The sequence below is a fragment of the Salvelinus alpinus genome, chromosome 24, assembly GCF_045679555.1.
Source record: "Salvelinus alpinus chromosome 24, SLU_Salpinus.1, whole genome shotgun sequence".
Classification (NCBI taxonomy): domain Eukaryota; kingdom Metazoa; phylum Chordata; class Actinopteri; order Salmoniformes; family Salmonidae; genus Salvelinus; species Salvelinus alpinus.
This window is the reverse complement of record NC_092109.1, coordinates 29,101,373-29,122,147: the sequence shown is the minus strand read 5'-3', so window position 1 is coordinate 29,122,147 and position 20,775 is coordinate 29,101,373. Positions and strand designations below refer to the sequence as shown.

Below are 20,775 nucleotides of genomic sequence, written 5' to 3'. Positions count from 1 at the left end.
GGCTGCATCTGAAGGTGAGTACTGCGCTTGTATGATGTTTGTCTTTGTGAATGTGTTAGCACATATTTAGGACTTACATTTCCTACAACTGTACACTCACAAGACATGTTAGATAGGATAAGAATAATCTTAAGGCCTAGTTCAGTCAAAAACGTGATTATCCTGTGTTTCATATATATTTCCACATTATGATGTTGAAATAATACTGTGAAAGTAAAAATTATGATAATGCTCTTTTAATGTAACAGCTGTTTGAAAAGACCGGCTAAAATTTCAGCCTGTTTTGTAAGGATGGCGTTTTGGCCAATTCGTTAATAGACCAATAAGAAAGAGAGTTCCAAACCTCTCTGCCAGTAACAGCTAGTTTTCCCCTCCCCACTCAGACCCCTCCCAGACAGTCCTAGCTAAATTCTTGCTTAAGAAATTGCTCTTTGCTAAGAAGCTATTTTTTTCTTTTTGACCATTTTAATTGAAAACAATCACAGTAAGGTACTTAATTATAACCCAGAAATGATTTGATATTGAGATAAAAATGTCTGCATTGGACCTGTAAAGGCGTGAAACTGAGATTCCTATGTATCCATCCACAAAAGATGTCAACCCATCCCATGCCAACCTTTGTTCGTAAGATAAACTCAATATCAGTCTTTGCCTTAAAATGGAAAACATAACGTTATTATCTTACAAACCTCAATACTTGATTTTTCTACTTCCAGTTTCAAAGGCTAAACGGCTGTCCTAACAAGAGGCTGTTTGAATAAGGGGACAAGTTTCGCCACATAGGCCTACAAACATCATTTGACATTCCACTGTTTTATACAGTGACAGCTGGAGTAGAGCAGTTTCAGGGAAAACAGATGGTTTAAAATCAGTTCCTTACAACCAGAGAGTATTTCGAGATATACATTTAACAGATTTAATTATATTTCATTCAATGTCCTTGTGTGTGTGTGTGTGTGTGTGTGTGTGTGTGTGTGTGTGTGTGTGTGTGTGTGTGTGTGTGTGTGTGTGTGTGTGTGTGTGTGTGTGTGTGTGTGTGTGTGTGTGTGTGTGTGTGTGTGTGTGTGTGTGTGTGTGTGTGTGTGTGTGTGTGTGTGGAATATGGTTATTCATTATTAGGGAAATTGTTATATTTAGTATGAGAAGGCCAGGCTCCTTGTGTTTGTTACTGTTGATATAGTGTGCCGTTTCACAGGGGTCAGCGTTTAAACATGAAGACCAATTGACAAAGTTGTTAATATATAAGAAGAAGAGTCGCTCTTGCTGCTGGTGATTCTCTGATCCACCTCTACGCAGACGACACCATTCTGTATACTTCTGGCCCTTCTTTGGACACTGTGTTAACAAACCTCCAGACAAGCTTCAATGCCATACAACTCTCCTTCCGTGGCCTCCAAATGCTCTTAAATGCAAGTAAAACTAAATGCATGCTCTTCAACCGATCACTGCCCGCACCCGCCCGCCCATCTAGCATCACTACTCTGGACGGTTCTGACTTAGAATATGTGGACAACTACAAATACCTAGGTGTGTGGTTAGACTGTAAACTCTCCTTTCAGACTCACGTTAAGCATCTCCAATCCAAAATTAAATCTAGAATCGGCTTCCGATTTCGCAGCAAAGCATCCTTCACTCAAGCTGCCAAACATACCCTCGTAAAACTGACTATCCTACCGATCCTTGACTTCGGCGATGTCATTTACAAAATAGCCTCCAACACTCTACTCAGCAAATTGGATGTAGTCTATCACAGTGCCATCCGTTTTGTCACCAAAGCCCCATATACTACCCACCACTGCGACCTGTATGCTCTAGTCGGCTGGCCCTCGCTTCATATTCGTCACCAAACCCACTGGCTCCAGGTCATCTATAAGTCTTTGCTAGGCAAAACCCCGCCTTATCTCAGCTCACTGGTCACCATAGCAGCACCCACTCGTAGCACGCGCTCCAGCAGGTATATTTCACTGGTCATCCCCAAAGCCAACTCCTCCTTTGGCCGCCTTTCCTTCCAGTTCTCTGCTGCCAATGACTGGAACGAATTGCAAAAATCACTGAAGCTGGAGTCCTATATTTCCCTTACTAACTTTGAGCATCAGCTGTCAGAGCAGCTTACCGATCATTGCACCTGTACATAGCCCATCTGTAAATAGCCCACCCAACTACCTCATCCCCATACTGTTATTTTTCTTTTTGCTCCTTCGCACCCCAGTATCTCTACTTGCACATTCATCTTCTGCACATCTATTACTCCAGTGTTTAATTGCCAAATTGTAATTATTTCGCCACTATGTCCTATTTATTGCCTTTCCTCACTAATCTTACTACATTTGCACACACTGTATATAGACTTTTCTATTGTGTTATTGACTGTACATTTGTTTATCCCATGTGTAACTCTGTGTTGTTTGTGTCGCACTGCTTTGCTTTATTCTGGCCAGGTCGCAGTTGTAAATGAGAACTTGTTCTCAACTGGCCTACCTTGTGAAATAAAATAAAAAATAAGAAGAATGTAAGCCGTTTAGCAGATGCTTTTATCCAAAGCGACCTACAGTCATTTTGACATTTTAGTCATTTAACAGACGCTCTTATCCAGAGAAACTAGGGTTAAGTGCTTTGCTCAAGGGCACATCGACAGATTTTTCACCTAGACAGCTCAGGGGTTCGAACCAGCAACCGTTCGATTACTGGCCCAACGCTCTAGGCTACATTTTACATAGGGGTGGCCCCAGCAGGAACCAAACCCATGACATTCAGCATTGTAAGAAACATGCTCTACCGACTGAGCCACACGGCCAACACACAATGATAAATGGATGAGAGATAGAAAATATGAAAAAGGCAGTGTTTGAGAGTGTGCCTGACAACAAGTGCGATGAGTCAGACAGGGCCGTCAGGGTCAGTGTCACCGTTTTTTAATTGCTTTATTGTTTTGTTTTTCTCAGAATAGAGAGGTTTACTGCGAGGAAAAGTCTTCAGGGGTATCAGAGCAGGAGAGGGAATGCTGAGCATGATAGGGGAGAGAAAAAAGAAAAAAAAATGAGTAACAATATTCCATCAGGAATAAATTATCAGTATACCAAACACTAAATACATTTGATGGTGAAGTAAAAGTAGGATTAAAAAGGGAACATAGTTATTGAGAAGCCAGACACACCCATTTTGTTCAACTTGTGTTCACAATCCTCAATGCACCCTTATGTTGACAGCCACCATAAAAACCCTGTTATCTAGACAGGCCTTGGCCCTTGTGTGCTATGATGTTGACTATAGCCGGTCATAAAGATGGTAGAGGGGGAATGACAGGTCAAAGTCAGTTGCTATTGCAGGCTCATCACATGTACCAGTACCGAATGACTAAGTCAGAGTCCTGCCTTAACCCCACGTAAATTCCCTGTATTTGACCTTATATGTACTTCTGTTTCAGGTATTTCAAAGTGAGATATCATACACCCACCAGAAACAACTGAAGGTGTGACCTCAATATATGGGACTAGCTAAATGTTGCATGAATGCAGTAATATCGTTATCCTGTAGGAGGCATAGTGTGCTATGAACAGCTTGTGGACAAATCTGGTGCTTGCTGGCTGTAACAGCAACTCCATGTGGAAGTTGTCTGTGTTCCAGTGGAGATGCTGTTACCTGCAGAGAGTCACCCCCTAGCCAGCTCTGACATAGAATCAATGTTTAGAATATCACAGTCCTTGTTTATTATGGCTGTTCTGATGTTTCTCCTCTTTCGGTTGAACTCAGTTATATCTGCTTTCACCACATTGTCATGTATTTTTTTATGATAAATGTTGTATTATTAAGGACAGTCTCTAGACCATTCAAGAGATATGGGCTCCTTGTTTTCAATGACAACATCATGTGAAGATATGTATGCCCTCCAACCTTTGGTTTGAATTCAGAGTAGGGATGCATGGGATGCATGGTGATGACCTATGAATTGACAGCCAGTGTTTGCAACACAACTGCCTGTCAGTTCTGTAGGCCACTGCTGTGTCTATCCTACTGAGCACACACAGGGGTTTAGATGGAGCAAAGGAACTCATTGATATGTTTGATAAATTGTCAGAAACCTATGATGTATTTATGAAACCACTGATAATATTCTGTATAGTATACATTTGCAAGTTATTTGAAGACAATACAATTGCTTTGTTGCCAACCTTGGAAATAAAGATTGAAAACACTCTCTGATTGTTTAAATAATATAATTAAGCAATAAGGTCCGAGAGGGTGTGGTATATGGTCAATATACCACAGCTAAGGGCTGTTCTTAACCACGACGCAACACGGAGTGCTTGGATACAGCCCTTAGCCGTGGTATATTGGCCATATACCACAAACCCCCGAGGTGCCTTACTATTATAAACTGATTACCAAAGTAATTACAGCAGTAAAAATAAAAGTTGTCATACCCGTGGTATATGGTCTGATATACCACGGCTGTCAGCCAATCAGCATTCAGGGCTCGAACCACCCAGTTTATAATACCTGTTATAAGTGCATGAGAGTTAGTGGAAAAAAAATCTCTATAAATTCAAGAATTTTACAGACGTCTAGTCTGGTAGAAGGTTAGTATTCCTGAGTGTTGCCACAGGGTGAGGGGTGTTTTAACATAAACCTGCCAGGGAGGGGCTTTTAAAAGTGAAAGCAAAAATATTCCCAGATGTACTACTATAAGACTCTCCACTCCCACACCTTTTACCCAATCTTACCTTATCACTTAGTTCTACTAATCTTCCTAAGGTCTCCTCTGTTTATATGAAATCACCATTGTGCTGGGGAAACACCCAAAAACATCATGAACTTACTTTAATTTTCACATTGCGGTCCCTGGATGACTCACTTCAGGAATCTCACAGAGATATTACCAGTCAGAGGAGTTTCATAGTGCACAAAATAAGAAATATATTTTGTGTGTGTGATATGTCAACAGTGTCAATAGTTTGACCTCAACAGTAAACTCCATGAAGAAAGAGGACTGACTAAGTAGAGTTAGAAAAATGTAAGTGTCACAGTGATACAATAATCCAAAATCCAGATTTTTTTTGACCACATTGTAGAACACTGAAATTGAATTTTGAGACACTAAAAACATCATAGTCAAACATGGTACAGGTGTCATCTATAATGCATGGATAACAGAAAGGAAAACACAGCACACTGCTGCTCATGTTACCAGGTGATATTTATTTAGCCTGTGGATCAAGGAAGATTCCCTTTGAAGCAGTTTCCGGTAATAAACTTGCCCAACAGGTCTATTTCTTAAACATGTTCCTCTGCCCTAGGTAAGGGATTATCATTTGTCCCAACACAGGCCAAGGACTTTGATACATTTATAGACTTTCAAATGTTTTCTGCAGTTTGAGATTGACTGAGTCTTTTGGTAATGGGGTTGCTCCCTATGCACCTGCCAATGTTAATCTATTGAACGATATTAATAACCAGACAGGAAACAATGCTAATGTTTCTCCCATTGATAACCTGAATGACAATGAACCTGACTCTCACCCTGAGGACATGAATAAGGAAAAATACATATTTTAAGAGGAAAAGCACATTTTTACCACCCAAAAGAAATCCCTCTCTTGAGACATATTTCCGCCTAGTTGAGAAAGATGTACATAATCTCCTGGCTAAGAAACAAGAATACAAGGTATTCCACAATATGTCCAAAGCAGAGAAATAATCTCTTATGGAACTGAAAAATGACTCCAGTATCATTATAAAACCTTCCGACAAAGGAGGTGCAATAGTGATACTAAATGCAGCAGACTATGAAAAGGAAACTCTGATGAATTTTTACAAAAGACTCCCAAAGGACCCTTCTAATCAATTCAAATCGCTGATCCATGATAAAGTGTCACAGTTTTTTGAATGAAGGGGAAATTACAAAAACAGAATATGAGTTTATGAAAGTTGACTGTCCAACACACCTGTCATATACGCTCTACCCAAATTCACAAGAGCATGACACCACCTATCCCAGGCAGGCCCATTGTGAGAGGTAACAGATCTCTGACAGAGAATATCTCGACCTTTGTAGACCATTTTGTGAAACCTGGGGCGATCTCCCTCCCCACATACACTAGAGACTCTATTGATTTTATTAATTTGTATAAATCTGTGGACCATATACTTGAAAATTCTATTCTGTGTACTTTCGATGTTACCAGTCTATATACTAACGTCCCCCATCAGGGCGGCCTAGAGGCCCTCATGTTCTACCTCAATGAACGTCCCCCTAATGCTCTACCCAGCACCAATTGTATTGTGGACTTGGCTGAACTGGTACTAACCTCCAACTATTTTCTCTTCAGAGGAGACTTCTTCCTCCAGACCAAAGGGACAGAGATGGGGAGCACTAGGGCTCCTAATTATGCTAACCTATATCTAGGAATGTTTGAAAAACAGGTGGTGCTGAATTCAGACCTTAACCTTTTTCTCTCCAATATTCTCCTAATTCTGAGATATGTGGATGACATTTTTGTGATCTATACAGGCACCCAGGAAGAACTTTTGGAATTTCATGCTAAAACTCTATGAATGAACACCTTCACATCACCATTAACTATGACCTATCACAAATCAGTTTTCCTGATGTGATGGTTATTAAGGGCAAAACCTCCCTCTCTACAGATCTCTATAGGAAACCTACAGACAGAAATACCCTCCTTAGAGGTGACAGCTTTCATCCATGTCCACTTATTAAAAGTCTCCATATAAGTCAATTAAGTCGTATCAGAAGAATATGCAGCTCTGATGCCTCATCAGAAACAGACCACGGACCTCACACAAAGATTTAAGGAAAGGGGGTACAAAGACAATTGGGCAAAACATGCCAATGATCATTTTGAAGGACTAACACAGTTGGAAAACCTTCAACCAAAAGTCAAAGAAAAAGCAGAACATGTCCCATCATGCTTCACCCAATACTCACCATTGGGGAAGGCATTTAAAGACATTATCTGGAAGCACTAGTACATTATTGATACTGACCCACAATTGAAACCCATTTTTAAATATCCCCCACGTATGGTTTTTAAAATACCCACAAACGTGATAGATATTGTGGTTAAATCTAATTACCCACCAGAGAAAAGGGAAACTTTTCTAATTACAAATCTACTTACAAATGTGGCCAATGTGCTCAATGCAGCTTTACGTACAAATGCAACTAATTTACCCACCCCCACACAGGACAAAGATTTAAGATCATGGGCCTGATTACCCCTATGTCCACGAATGTTATTTACATGTTGAAATGTCCTTGTGGTCCGTCTTACATAGGGAAAACCCGTAGAAGCCTTAAGACACGGATCAGTGAGCACTGCAGCAATATACAGACAGGTGAAACAAAACATCTGGTTACTGCTCATTTTGTACAAGCTGGACATCCTATTAGATCTCTGAGATACATTGGAATAGAAATGGTCAAGATGTCACGCAGGGGAGGGGACATTGAGAGGAAACTTCTTCAAAGGGAATCTTTCTGGATCCACAGGCTCAACACACTGTCTCCTCTTGGCCTTAACGAGGAGTTTGACTTGAAACCATTTTTATAGTTTCAATATTTCTAAATTGTGTTTTTTTTACCCTAATTGAATATTGTATGTATATTACTGTAAATATTGATCACGTTCCCTGTGTATGATTATATTTTGATACATTGAATGTTAATATTATGAAACTATGTTATACATTTTTTACCTCCTGTTTCAGGAAGTGATGGCACTGAGTACTGCCCCATATATATATATATATATATGACCTTCCACCCACACCGGGGATATGGATGCCTGATGAAGACATAAGGGTCGAAACGTTGTTGTAAATAAATATTACCTGGGACCATGAGCAGCAGTGTGCAGCGTTTTCCATGAGTTTGCTTACAACTCCAGAACCTGCGGAAAGTACCTGGATGTACAGTTGAAGTCGGAAGTTTACATACACTTAGGTTGGAGTCATTAAATCTCGTTTTTCAACCAGTCCACAAATTTCTTGTTAACAAACTATCGTTTTGGCAAGTCGGTTAGAACATCTACTTTGTGCATGACAAGTAATTTTTCCAACAATTGTTTACAGACAGATTATTTCACTGTATCACAATTCCAGTGGGTCAGAAGTTTACATACACTAAGTTGACTGTGCCTTTAAACAGCGTGAAAAATTCCAGAAAATGATGTCATGGCAATAGAAGGATCTGATAGGCTAATTGACATAATTTGAGTCAATTGGAGGTGTACCTGTGGATGTATTTCAAGGCCAAACTCAGTGCCTCTTTGCTTGACATCATGGGAAAATCAAAAGAAATCAGCCAAAACCTCAGAAAAAAAATTGTAGACCTCCACAAGTCTGATTCATCCTTGGGAGCAATTTCCAAACGCCTGAAGGTACAACGTTAATCTGTACAAACAAGTATAATACGCAAGTATAAACACGCAGCCGTCATACCGCTCAGGAAGGAGACGCGTTCTGTCTCCTAGAGATGAACGTACTTGGTACAAAAAGTGCAAATCAATCCCATAACAACAGCAAAGGACCTTGTGAAGATGCTGGAGGAAACAGGTACACAAGTATCTATATACACAGTGAAATGAGTCCTATATAAAAAAAAAAACTGAAAGGCTGCTCAGCAAGGAAGAAGCCACTACTCCAAAACCGCCATAAAAAGCCAGACTACGGTTTGAAACTGCACATTCATCTCTAGGAGACAGAACGCGTCTCCTTCCTGAGCGGTATGAAGGCTGCGTGGTCCCATGGTGTTTATACTTGCGTACTATTTGCGTGTTTGTACAGATGAACGTGGTACCTTCAAGCGTTTGGAAATTGCTCCCAAGGATGAACCAGATTGGGGAGGTCTACAATTTCTTGACTGGGGAGGTCTTGACTGAAATTTCTTTAGATTTTCCCATGATGTCAAGCAAAGAGACACTGAGTTTGAAGGTAGGCCTTGAAATACATCCACAGGTACACTTCCAATTGACTCAAATGATGTCAATTAGCCTATCAGAAGCTTCTAAAGTCATGACATCATTTTCTGGAATTTTCCAAGCTGTTTAAAGGCACAGTCAATTTAGTGTATGTAAACTTCTGACCTACTGGAATTGTGATACAGTGAATTATAAGTGAAATAATCTGTCTGTAAACAATTGTTGGAAAAATTACTTGTGTCATGCACAAAGTAGATGTCCTAACCGACTTGCCAAAACGGTAGTTTGTTAACAAGACATTTGTGGAGTGGTTAAAAAACAAGTTTTAATGACTCCAACCTAACTGTATGTAAACTTCCGACTTCAACTATATGTTCTTCAGCTTTTATCTATAATGCATTACATGATTTATACACATGTATGCATAAAGAACAATTAGGCACTTATAAAGGAACGTCTCTGTTGGAGGACGAAATGGCAGGCTTTGACACAGGCATTTACATTATTGTTACTATTAAAATCTTTATTTTGCCTTGACAGCTGACAAAAAAAGAACTTCCCTAATTTTGTTGTATAATCCACAGTAAAACAAGGCATGAACTTCAGTTTCAATAGAACCATCGTTACAAAAAGTACATACACATTTATCTAGGGAGTGTTTGTGTATCGACCAGTCGGGGCCACTCCACACAAATGTTGCTAAAGTATGAGAAGCACACAATAACATAAGCGGTGGGGGAAAAAATAAACAATATCTTTGGGGAAATTTAACACTCCAAATTAGCCTAAATAATTCCCTAAATGTACTTTTTTCTCCTGGGATTTTTTAAAATAATTTTTTAAATTCAGGGTTTGTCATTATATAGCTCCTTCCTTGTTTTAGGCTATACTGCTTCCATTTAATAAATGTGAATACAAACAGTCTATTATTATCTGCCCTGTTGTCAGGCCAAAATGGTTGGGGTTTCTCTTGCAAATTCATAAAGCATGTGCTCATCAGACTTGTAGAGAGGGGTATTTTTATTTAGTTAGTGTGTTCTAGCTAGCTAGTGTGCATGTAATTACGTAATGCATTTAGTGACACAATACTAATAGAGAGAAATAGTAATGACGTCTTTTGTAGGCACTAACTCCGCCATGAATGGAGTTTTTGGATAAACGGCAAAAGATAAGGTCTGTGGTAAACACAGGCTTATGAGATTTTATACGTTTTGTTCCATTAGATAATCTTCATCAGCTAACGTCACGTTTTGTGAAATTTGAAGCATTTATTTAATTTTAAAAAGCACATAAAGGCTTCATTATTCATAAAGGTCATGTTAACTGACTGATATTATCTCATAGAACTAAACGTATAAGATCTCGTAAGCCTGTGTTAACCTCAGAATTTATTTTTGGCATCTATCCCAAAATGCTATTCTTTCCTCATTCATGTAAGAATAACCAAGTACATTTACACATACTCAGAAGTTTACTTGGTGATATAGTGTTGCTAGTGACAGACAACATTTACAGACAGAATACAGACAACAGAGTTTAAACAAAGTTTACATACATTATATACAACTAGGTAGAGTGAGCATAGAGCTATAAAGAGAGAGAGCAGATATACAAATGTACAGTGGGTGTACGGTTGATATACAGTGGGTATACAGCTGATATACAGTGGATGTAGAAATGTATAGTATCAGTATGAATATATCTAAATGCAGAGAGATGAACAGAGTGCAATGCAGTATAGTGCAGTTATTTTGTGTACAAATCAGAGATGGCTTGATGCGGTGTCCAGAATAGAGTTCATAATTCTTTAGATTATCTTTCCTGTACGCTTCCTTGCCCTGGAGTCATGCAGGATTTTGATAGAGGGCAGGTGGCAGCCGATGACCCTCTCTGCAGACCGCACAGTGCGTTGCCGTTTGTCCTTGCAGCTGCAAGATGTAGACCCAAAACAGATGGTGATGGAGGAGGTGAGGATGACTCAATGATTGATGCATTAAACCGGATCAGGATTGACTGGGAGATTTAGTTTTTTCAGCTGCCGCAAGTAGTACATCCGCTGGTGTGCCTTCTTGGTGACTGCTGTGATGCTGTCTTCCCACTTGAAGTTGTGGGAGATTATGGTCCCCAGGAATTTGAATGATTCAGCCGTGCTAACAACTGAGCCATCAATCTCGAGGGGGAGAGATGGTGGCGGCGTTTTCTGTAGTCAACCACCATTTCCATGTTTTTTTCTGTTTTGAGTTCCAGGTTATTGTGACTGCACCAGGCCACAAACCGGTAGACCTCTCTACGTTACAAGGACTCATCGCCGTCGGGGATGAGACCGGCCAGAGTGGTGTCTTCTGCAAACTTCAGTAGTTTGACCGATGCGTTGTTGGAGGTGGAGTCATTGGCGTTGAGTGAGTATAGTAGAGGTGAGAGCACGCATCCATGTGGTGCATCGGTGCTGAGGGATAAAGAGTACGAAAGGTGTCTTCCCAGCTTCACGTGTTGTGTCCTGTTGGACAGGAAGTCCGATCCACTGACAGATGGAGCTGGACACGTTCAGCTGGGAGAATTTGTTTCGTAGCAGTTCTGGGATGATGGTATTAGTTTTTTCTGATTGCTTAGGCACGATCTTTGAAACTATAGGCTATTTTTGCAAAACTCTACACACTAACCACAAACCCTTTCACTAAACCAGCAAAACAGTATACATCTCTTGCAAAAGCAAACAATTCTTGCAAAACTCTTCAAACTTTAAAAAGTTTTTGTTTTTGTGTCAATACAATACACACAAACCATAATTTGAATAAGCACACGAAGCTACGCACTGAAAGTATAAATGAAAAACACTTGGCTTTTTCTTTTTCTGTGTGCAGGGCATAGCAGTTTGCAAGAACGTTTTGTCATTCATGTAGTAAACACACATACACACAGGTATCCAAATGTGTAAAGTATTGATGTGTATTCCGAACATAACACACTATCAATACAAATAAGGGGGAAAAGTTTTTTTTTCTTTTTTCTAACACTCCTCAAACAACAAAAGCGCAGTAGGAGAAAACAAAAACATTTGTGCTCGGGAAAAAAAGAACAGAAAAAAATGTCTCACCTTCTTTGTGGGTCTGGTCTTATCCAGGCCTGACATGACCCCTGATCCATGTCTCCACAAGCCTCCTCCATTGCCTGTAGAAGGGGTATGCGTTGATGGGGCTGGCGATCATACACCTTCCAACGCCATGCAGAGAAGAATTCTTCAATAGGATTCAAGAACGGAGATTATGGGGGAGATTGAGTGCGATGAAAAGTGGGTGACCTGTGAACCAATTGCGGACCACAGCAGCCCGGTGGAAACTAACATTGTCCCAAATGATAACATACCTGGGCTGCTCTGGCCCCTGGTCATTAGGGATTAGTCTGTTGTGGAGGGTGTCCAGAAATGTGATAATGTGTGCAGTGTTGTATGGGCCTAGGATTGCATGATGGTAAAGGACACCGTTTTGACTAATAGCCGCACACATTGTTATGTTGCCACCACGTTGTCCCGGGACGTTGATGATGGCACGGTGTCCGATGATAATGGCCCCTTGTTTTTGCAAGGTTGAAACCTGCTTCGTCCACATATATTAGCTCATGATGCACTGCATCTGCTTCTAGCTCCATGTCTCTCTGAAAGAGACAAGACAAAACAATGTAGCACAGTAGGAAAAGACAGGGATCAGTCAATATGATGTAGCACCATACACTTCCAGATCCAGTACCAATGATAGGATAGTATAACTTACCTGCACATATTCATATCTCAGTTGTTTTACACGGTCTGAGTTTCTTTCGAGAGGAACTCTGTACAGTACAGCTGCTTCATCCGAATTCTATTGAGTTTCAGTAGACGAGACAGTGCATAGAGACTCACTCTGTTGACGTTTTGGAATATGGTGTTATCTGCCATTATGTGGTCCTGCAGTTCTGAGTCTGATGCAGTTATTTGCAAAGACCATATTTATAATGTTGGTCCTGCTCTGGTGTGAACAGTCGACCTATTCCACCAGATACGGGTTTACTTGCAGTTAACTAAAAACATTTGAATGGTTTTATTGATAGATCCTTCTCATTATGAAAGTACAGTACATATTACTGTACCAGTAAGACTACAGCACTTACAGTTACTTACCGGTTCTCATTTTGAAATATCTGGATGATACCTGCAACAGTATAGGGGCTCAGATTTGGTTGAACCCGTTGCCCAGCCTCCCTCATGTTCATCCCATGGTTGACAACATGGTCAACCACAGTCGCTCGGATTTCTACAGTTATTGTGTTCCTGACTCCCCTTCCCCGTCCTCTCCTTATAGCGGCTCAGATTTGGTTGAACCCGTTGCCCAGCCTCCCTCATGCTCATCCCATGGTTGACAACATGGTCAACCAGTCGCTCGGATTTCATCAGTTATTGTGTTCCTGACACCCCTTCCTCTTCCCCGTCCTCTCCTTCTCCCACGTCCTACTTCACCTCTTCCTCCTCTTACTTCTTCACCTCCTCGTCCTACTCTTCCTCGTGCTCCTCTAGTTCTCACCCCTCTTACTCGCTGTCCAATATTGGCCTCCATTGTTGTCCAAACCAAATGTTTACCTGTTGCCTATTTATAGTGCTCAAGCTCTGATTTGTAAGTGAACTCATTATCTGAAAGTGTTTTCACGTGTCAATGTGGAAAGGCAATTGGCGAAATAGTGTAGCAATGTAGAGACCAATGTTTACAGTTTTGCTAGAAGTGTGTTATTAAATTGCAAACTGAGTGTAAAGCAGAGAACGTGCATTCAGTTTGGCACACTTGGTAAATGCATTGGCTACAAGTGTTAATGGTTTCAGAGATAGTGCTTCAAGAATCACTGTTAGTGTTTAAGCATTCAGAAAAAACTGTAAATGCAGAGCTAAAGTCCACAAACAATATCCTTGCATTCGTCTTTGGGTTATTGAGGTGTTTGAGAATGTAGTGTAGGCCCATGCTGATAGCGTCCTCCACAGACCTGTTAGTTCTGTAGGCAAACTGCAGTGGGCCGAGAGGGGTGTCAGTAATGGTTTTGAGATTTTCCCCATAGGAATGGATGAACAAACCAGAGATAACTCATTTGTGTTTTTTAGGACTGGCGAGCCCTATCACAGATGATCCATCATATTGATCACATGCTCTAGTGGCCGCTCTAAGGATGAAAATAAATATCTTCAAAAATGGAAGGCAGTTGGGAGGAAGCAAGATCAGGTGGGACCATTCTAGCCAATGAGAGTGCAGATACACTGTGAACTCTGACATGTATTTTTAACATGTATTTAACTAGGCAAGTCAGTTAAGAACAAATTCTTATTTACAATGACAGCCTACCCTGGCCAAACTCTAACCCGAACGAAGCTGGGCCAATTGTGCACTGCCCTTTGGGACTCCCAATCATGGCCAGTTGTGATACCAGGATCGAACCAGGGTCTGTAATGACACCTCTAGCACAGAGATGCAGTGCCTTAGACCACTGCGCCACGATATAAAGTGTTTTTTTCTGAAAGTGGCCGGGATGTCACGTGTCCGTGCTACTTATAACTTCTATTCGATCAAATAAACCACACGTTGCAAATAAGCCATTCCATTTTTGTTAACCAAATTCGACACTCTCGTTGACCTCCATACAAAAACTCATCGCTAGGTGAGTGGAAAAAACGCCACCTGCTGGAGAAGACAGATTTTGGGCCCAATTATAACTCGCGCTTTGCCTTTTACTCTGCTATACAGGCGTCATACTGAATCGATTCAATTATGCTGAGCCGCAAGACACCGGTCTATGGCCAGTAAGGTGAACGGGCAAAAGTGGTGAGGGAGGAATGCCTTTATCAAATCTAACAGTAATCTGCACCGCTCGGCCATGTTGTCAACAAGGCAGCATGGTGCATTGGCCAGAAACATACATCTCTTTTACATAAAATATATGTTTACATTTTAAAACTAGTTATCATTGGGAAGGCAGATAAAGCGTTTTTATCAAAAGCAATCACGTTTGCATGTTAAAACACAGAATTCTACTCATTACTCATCGTGCATAATGACATCACTTTTGGTTTGAGTCGACTTCGCCGTGGACTTTGAACGGGGCACCTGGCTCACGCCTTTTCCAAAACCCTTAGCCCTTTTCCAAAACGAATGCAATCAACTTTCACCCTGTGCAAAACACGCCTATCCTGGAGCCCGGGCAATATTAATCGAATCCCCTCACTGTTACACGCTTTTTGACGTTCCGCTAGGGAGGGCTCGAGACCTGACTGGAGAAGCACGGTTGTCTGACAAGAGACGGTTGCTTGGTCTGCTGCTAGCCTTGCGGTTTGAGTTCCAGAGTTAGAGCAAACGTGTTTGATAGCTTCATTAATCTATTGTAAAAGTAAATAGCTTCGACCAGAAAATCCGTCTGTTAATTTGCACAAACTGTGGTAGCTAGCCGAAACCCTCAGACCGTTATCACATTATTCTGAGTGAAGAGGAGACACTGAGTGAGCTAGCTATTAAAGACACTTAGAAAGCTAACCGGCTGGCTGGCTAGCAAATTTACTAATTCAAACTTTCTACCTCATCGGGGACAAACACAGGACCGTTATCCAGCGATATAAACAGCTGTACTTCATTGAACAACTACCGTTGCATTGAGATAACAAGTACATCTGCAATATTTGCGAATTCGGGCACCATGTTTAAAAGGGATGGCAAGAAGGACCCAGAACTATTCCAAAATGTCTCTGAAGGGCTGAAAAAACTGTACAGGACCAAACTCTTTCCATTGGAAGACACCTACCGCTTCCACGATTTCCATTCACCCGCTTTGGAAGATGCCGACTTTGACAACAAGCCTATGGTGCTCTTGGTTGGCCAATACTCTACAGGTAAAACCACATTTATCCGGCATCTAATGGAGCAAGATTTCCCCGGCATGCGGATAGGGCCCGAACCGACCACCGACTCCTTCATAGCGGTCATGCATGGAGAGCAGGAGGGGCTGATCCCAGGCAACGCTCTAGTAGTTGACCCCAAGAAACCCTTCAGAAAACTCAACGCTTTTGGCAACGCTTTTCTTAACCGGTGAGTACCAGTCCAGTGTAACTACTTAGCGAAATACTAGTTTATTTGGACAGCTAACTGGGAATATTTTATGAATTCCCCCAGCCAGGGAATTAAAAAGATGGCCTGAGTTAGCACTTTTGGTGGATAGCTAACGTTAGCTAGCTCTTCTCTATTGATTCTCATTTGCTCGAGAATCATCGGATAATCATTTAACTTTTTTTTCTCTCCATATATTCATATTTGGTATCTTATTCATTCTTATCCTCGGTTCAGTGTGTGACAGTATGGAGGGGAGTGTTTGTGTTGAACGTTGAAGCCCATGTCCTTTGACTGAGACTGATCGAGTTAACAAGTTTACTACCTGAACAAAATACCCCTCCCCTCCTATCTATGCTTTCATAATACTCTCACACAGAGCTGTCATGGGAGTATGACGAATATTATTAAGGTCGTCTCTTAAAAAGTGAAATGGGGTGTGGTCAATAGGTCCATCCTGTTTTGACATCACCTTGCAATCAACTTCTGTACATTAATGTAAGAGCTGGCATAGCTTATGTAAGAAATGAGAATCAACTCTGATAGTAGCTAGACTATTACCCTTACTCTGACTGAGAGAAAATGTGTGATCTATTAATTACACTGTATGTATTGTAAGTATGATAATTGTATTGCAGAATGTCTCCCCTCAGAGGACCCATTGACACAGCCTCTGTCCTGGTACAAGCTGCGGAAGCGGCTGTCGGGTTTGATCAATTATTAACTGGTGCTGCTTTCATTGTTACATTGATTCATGCAGAATACCTGGACAGACAGGGTAGAGTAGTACTTTACTAATCCCAATTTTGGACATTATTTTATCACTTCAGCATCAAATTGGTTAAATTACAAAGACCGGACCCGTATCAGTGAAAAAAAGGCATGATAAAACACCTGCATGTTAATAGCCAATAAATATGTAGTCTATCCTCCTGGGAAACTGCAACAAGTCATTAGAGGCATCATAAATTTGTAATTTACACAACAATTCTACAATGTTGTATCCTGACCAACTATTGTTTTATTTAATGTATAACTGATATCAGAAACATACTCATAATCTTTACAGTGGATTGTCAGGTATGGACCTTTTGCTTCACTAAAACTATGCTAAATCATGACCATTGCTCTGTGAATCATTTCACTTGCAACAGTCTATGGCGATTCCATGCCAGTGGGAGTGGAAAATATTTTTGGAATCTCGGATTGATCCAGCAATTCTCACAGTTCCTCCCATGAGGTTTCTATGTTTGACATGCATTTTAACATTTGTATCACAAACCATTTTTGAGGAAATCATGATGGAAGTGGCCCTTTTTTAGACCTATACATTCAAATCAAATTGTATTTTTCACATGCGCCGAATACAACACCTTTATCATATGTGAACCGTATATGATACAGACAACATCTTCGTGTCATACTACTTATAGTGTGCGCTAATTTATGGAGTACGTCTAGATGATGAAATACACCTTTTCGCATTCATTTATTCAACATAAAAAATATGAATGTCAACTCAAATGGTTTATAGCTAGGTGGTGACAGATTTTCAGGCGATTATTAACAAATCCACATATAGAACATTTGTATTTTCCCACCAATTGTGCGTTTCCACCAAAACGATAATAAAATAAATCACGTCCCTGAACCAACACTTGCACTTGACTCCCCTCTACTGATAGTTTTGCCACAAACCGTTGCGTTAAATGGCAAATGTGCCTACTCTGGACTGGTCTTGGCACTTGTGCTCTAGCCAACAGCTCGCAGATACAGTGGGTAGGCTAGTCTACATGATGAGAATATTTTTCTGTCGAAGGGTTGTCAAGCATTGATCATCATGTCAACAGAATAAGACTCACCTCCATTTTCTCACATAATTAAATATATTAGTTAGGTTACACATTGAGCTGTGCTACTGTAGCTACATTTTGTGACTACCTGGACTGTGTGCATCACTTTATCATGCATTCCAGTAGTGCATATGGAAAATAACGTTTTTGGGTGGCAGTTGAAAAGCAGATGTAGGCTTATCATTTGCTTTGTGTAAAATGTTTTTATATATATATTATACTCACACACTCTTATGGATTTTGAAATATGAGAACAGAAAGACTGTACAACCCCAACCCCCTTACTTAAAATTGCCTTTGAAAGTTGAGGTGGATGTGTCATGTCACATGTCAGTGTTTTTAGCACTGTGTTCAGAACAACTCTATTTTCAATCAGTTGTGCTTTTCCCTTGGGCGTGACCCAAGTTGACACTAGCCTGCCACTTGAGGAATGGGATCCTCTGTATTGAATGTTGTCATGTGGAGGGAGTGGGGACTGGGGTTTTAACAGTAAGAGGGAGTGGTGATGCTCTCCTGGGGAAGCGCTGATAAAAAGCTACAATATCGGTACTTACCAGCTGAGTTTATACTTGGCTCTATGCGACTGTTACCCCCTGCCCTGAAACATTTGGCTCGTTAATTCACTATTTTAGTGCAGGGGTTCTTAAACTCTTTCTGTGTCTGTGGACTGGTCAGGCTTTCTGAGCAGAAAGGCCAGAGTCAGACACTTACTTCAGCTTTGCCTTGGCAGAAAGAACTCGGGTACTGAATCAGCCGTTTCTCCTTCAAACAATAGGCAGCTCATTGACCCGTAACGTGTTTCCTTTCTCTCTTGGCAATCATGCACAGCACTGTTATCCATAACCTTGCCGTTCTAGCCAGCCCCACTCTGCTGCATCTCTCAACCCCTAAACCCCCTAACAGTACTCCAGATGCATGATGAACCTGTCAGAGTGGTGTATGCTGCTGCTGTCAATGCCTCCCAGAGCCCCCTTTCTGTTTTTGAGTTTACAGCTCACACACAGACCACGTCCGTTGGCAACCGAGCCAAGGGAACGCCAGGAATTCGGGATGAGAGTAGATGTGGGAAAAAAATTGAGGGAGCGGAGACTCTGAGGAAGAGACCCAACATAAATGGGGCTGGGGGAAATCTAAGGGAAACATCCAGGAAGGGTGGGTGTGTCGTGACGATAAGGGCTGCCTCTGGCTGAGTGATATGTGGAGGGTTGCAATTGAGGGGTTAGTGTTTTTCTTTTTTTAATGTTATTTAATTTTATGACTGCAACCGGCAAGTATGTTTTAGGATTGGGTGATGGTGGCTGTGTGAGCGACATGGAGTGGTTTAGTCAGAAGTTATGCATACGCATCCAGATACACTGAGGAAACTTTTTCCATGATCAGATGAGGTAAGGGGTTAGAAAGATAAGACCTCTGCCATAATAAGGGAATTCCTGCCACTCTGTCACATTGAGGGGAGGGGAAAGCGATAATCACTTTTTCCAGTATGCTCTGCTTTTTGCCATTACTCTCATTTCTAAGAAAATGAGCTCATGTACAGGTTCACTATATCATTCCACTGAAGGCCCTTCACACAAGACTCTACTACATTTGAATTGCCTGACAGCGGATAGATAAGTCTATCTCGTCTTGTAAATGTCTAGTTTGCCAACTAAATGTACTGACTGCCTCTGAGGGTGGATGAAAAATGAAAGCTGCTTCAAGTACATGGTGTTCAAATAATCATGCAGGAGTCATGTGTTTATTGTTCTCCGGTGTTAAGGCCTAGCTAGCTGCCCAACATTTCCACAAGTGATTTTATTGAGCTCTTTCTCTAAATAGTTTTATAACAGAGTGGACAAAGTGTGTGGGTGTGCTCATTGTATTGAGTGTAACGTATGGTTTTGTGCCTTGATTTGGAGGGTCTCCAAAAACAATAGTCAGTCTATTTCTAGAGGAGCTGGACAGCTCAGATACAGCTCCTCATCTATTGTCTTGTAAGATGTCGGAGGATGTAGGTTTGCATCAAAGCTCAGTTCCAGTAATTTACTTGTCATCAGAACTTATAAATAAGCATAAATTAGATCAAATGTGTTGATAATGTGAATGGAAAAACAGGATCAACTAAACTATATATAAACGAGGGAATGTTTATTGGTTGCTCAGGGGGTAGAGGGGAATTCAGATGTGTGGAATAAATTTGACTAGTTGTGGAAAATACTGGAGATTAAGAAAAGGTCAGGAGTATGCGCTACATGCCAAACAGGTGTGGTTAGATTACAATATCATTTTTCTGAACATTGTAAACACAAAATAAATTATAAGCATACCAGATTTTTTTGTTTTTGTAAAGCCTTTATTAGAGAAAAAAGTTGCATTAATTTGTGAATTCAATTTCTGAAGTGGAACGGTTTAGGCCTATTTATTGTTTACGTTAATTATTCAATGGTTGCCTTATTTTTTTTAAACTAAAATGCTTGATTGCATTTCAAACTGACTTGTGTGATGACATGAACAAATAATTGATTGATACAGTAGCCTATATAAGTATTGAGATATAGGCCTAAGTTACGGTATTAAAACTAAACAGGATGCGCTCTACAGCTCGATGGTGATTATACTAAGCCTGCTAATGATAATGACATTACTTATTATAACGATTGATGACAATAATAAGACAAATTTGTGAAATTGTTTATACGACATGTTGTTTTTTTTCTCCCCTCATCAATCCACACACCACCACATAATGACTAGGCAATTTTTGCAAATGTATTAAAAATATAAAACACACATTTACATAAGTATTCAGACCCTTTGCTATGAGACTTGAAATTGAGCTCAGGTGCATCCTGTTTCCATTGATCATTCTTGATGTTTCTACAACTTGATTGGAGTCCA

The 20,775-nt window shown here is 40.6% G+C and overlaps 1 protein-coding gene across 1 annotated transcript in view; it reads left to right on the top strand.

Annotated features, from left to right (window-relative positions):
- The first annotated feature begins 15,184 nt into the window (after nucleotides 1-15,184).
- ehd1b (EH-domain containing 1b) overlaps nucleotides 15,185-20,775 on the top strand; it is a 30,758-nt gene continuing 25,167 nt past the window's right edge. Inside the window, exon 1 of the mRNA XM_071364301.1 lies at nucleotides 15,185-16,027. Within this exon, the coding sequence (XP_071220402.1) occupies nucleotides 15,639-16,027 (389 nt within the window). The 5' untranslated portion in view covers nucleotides 15,185-15,638. The remainder of the gene's footprint in view (nucleotides 16,028-20,775) is intronic.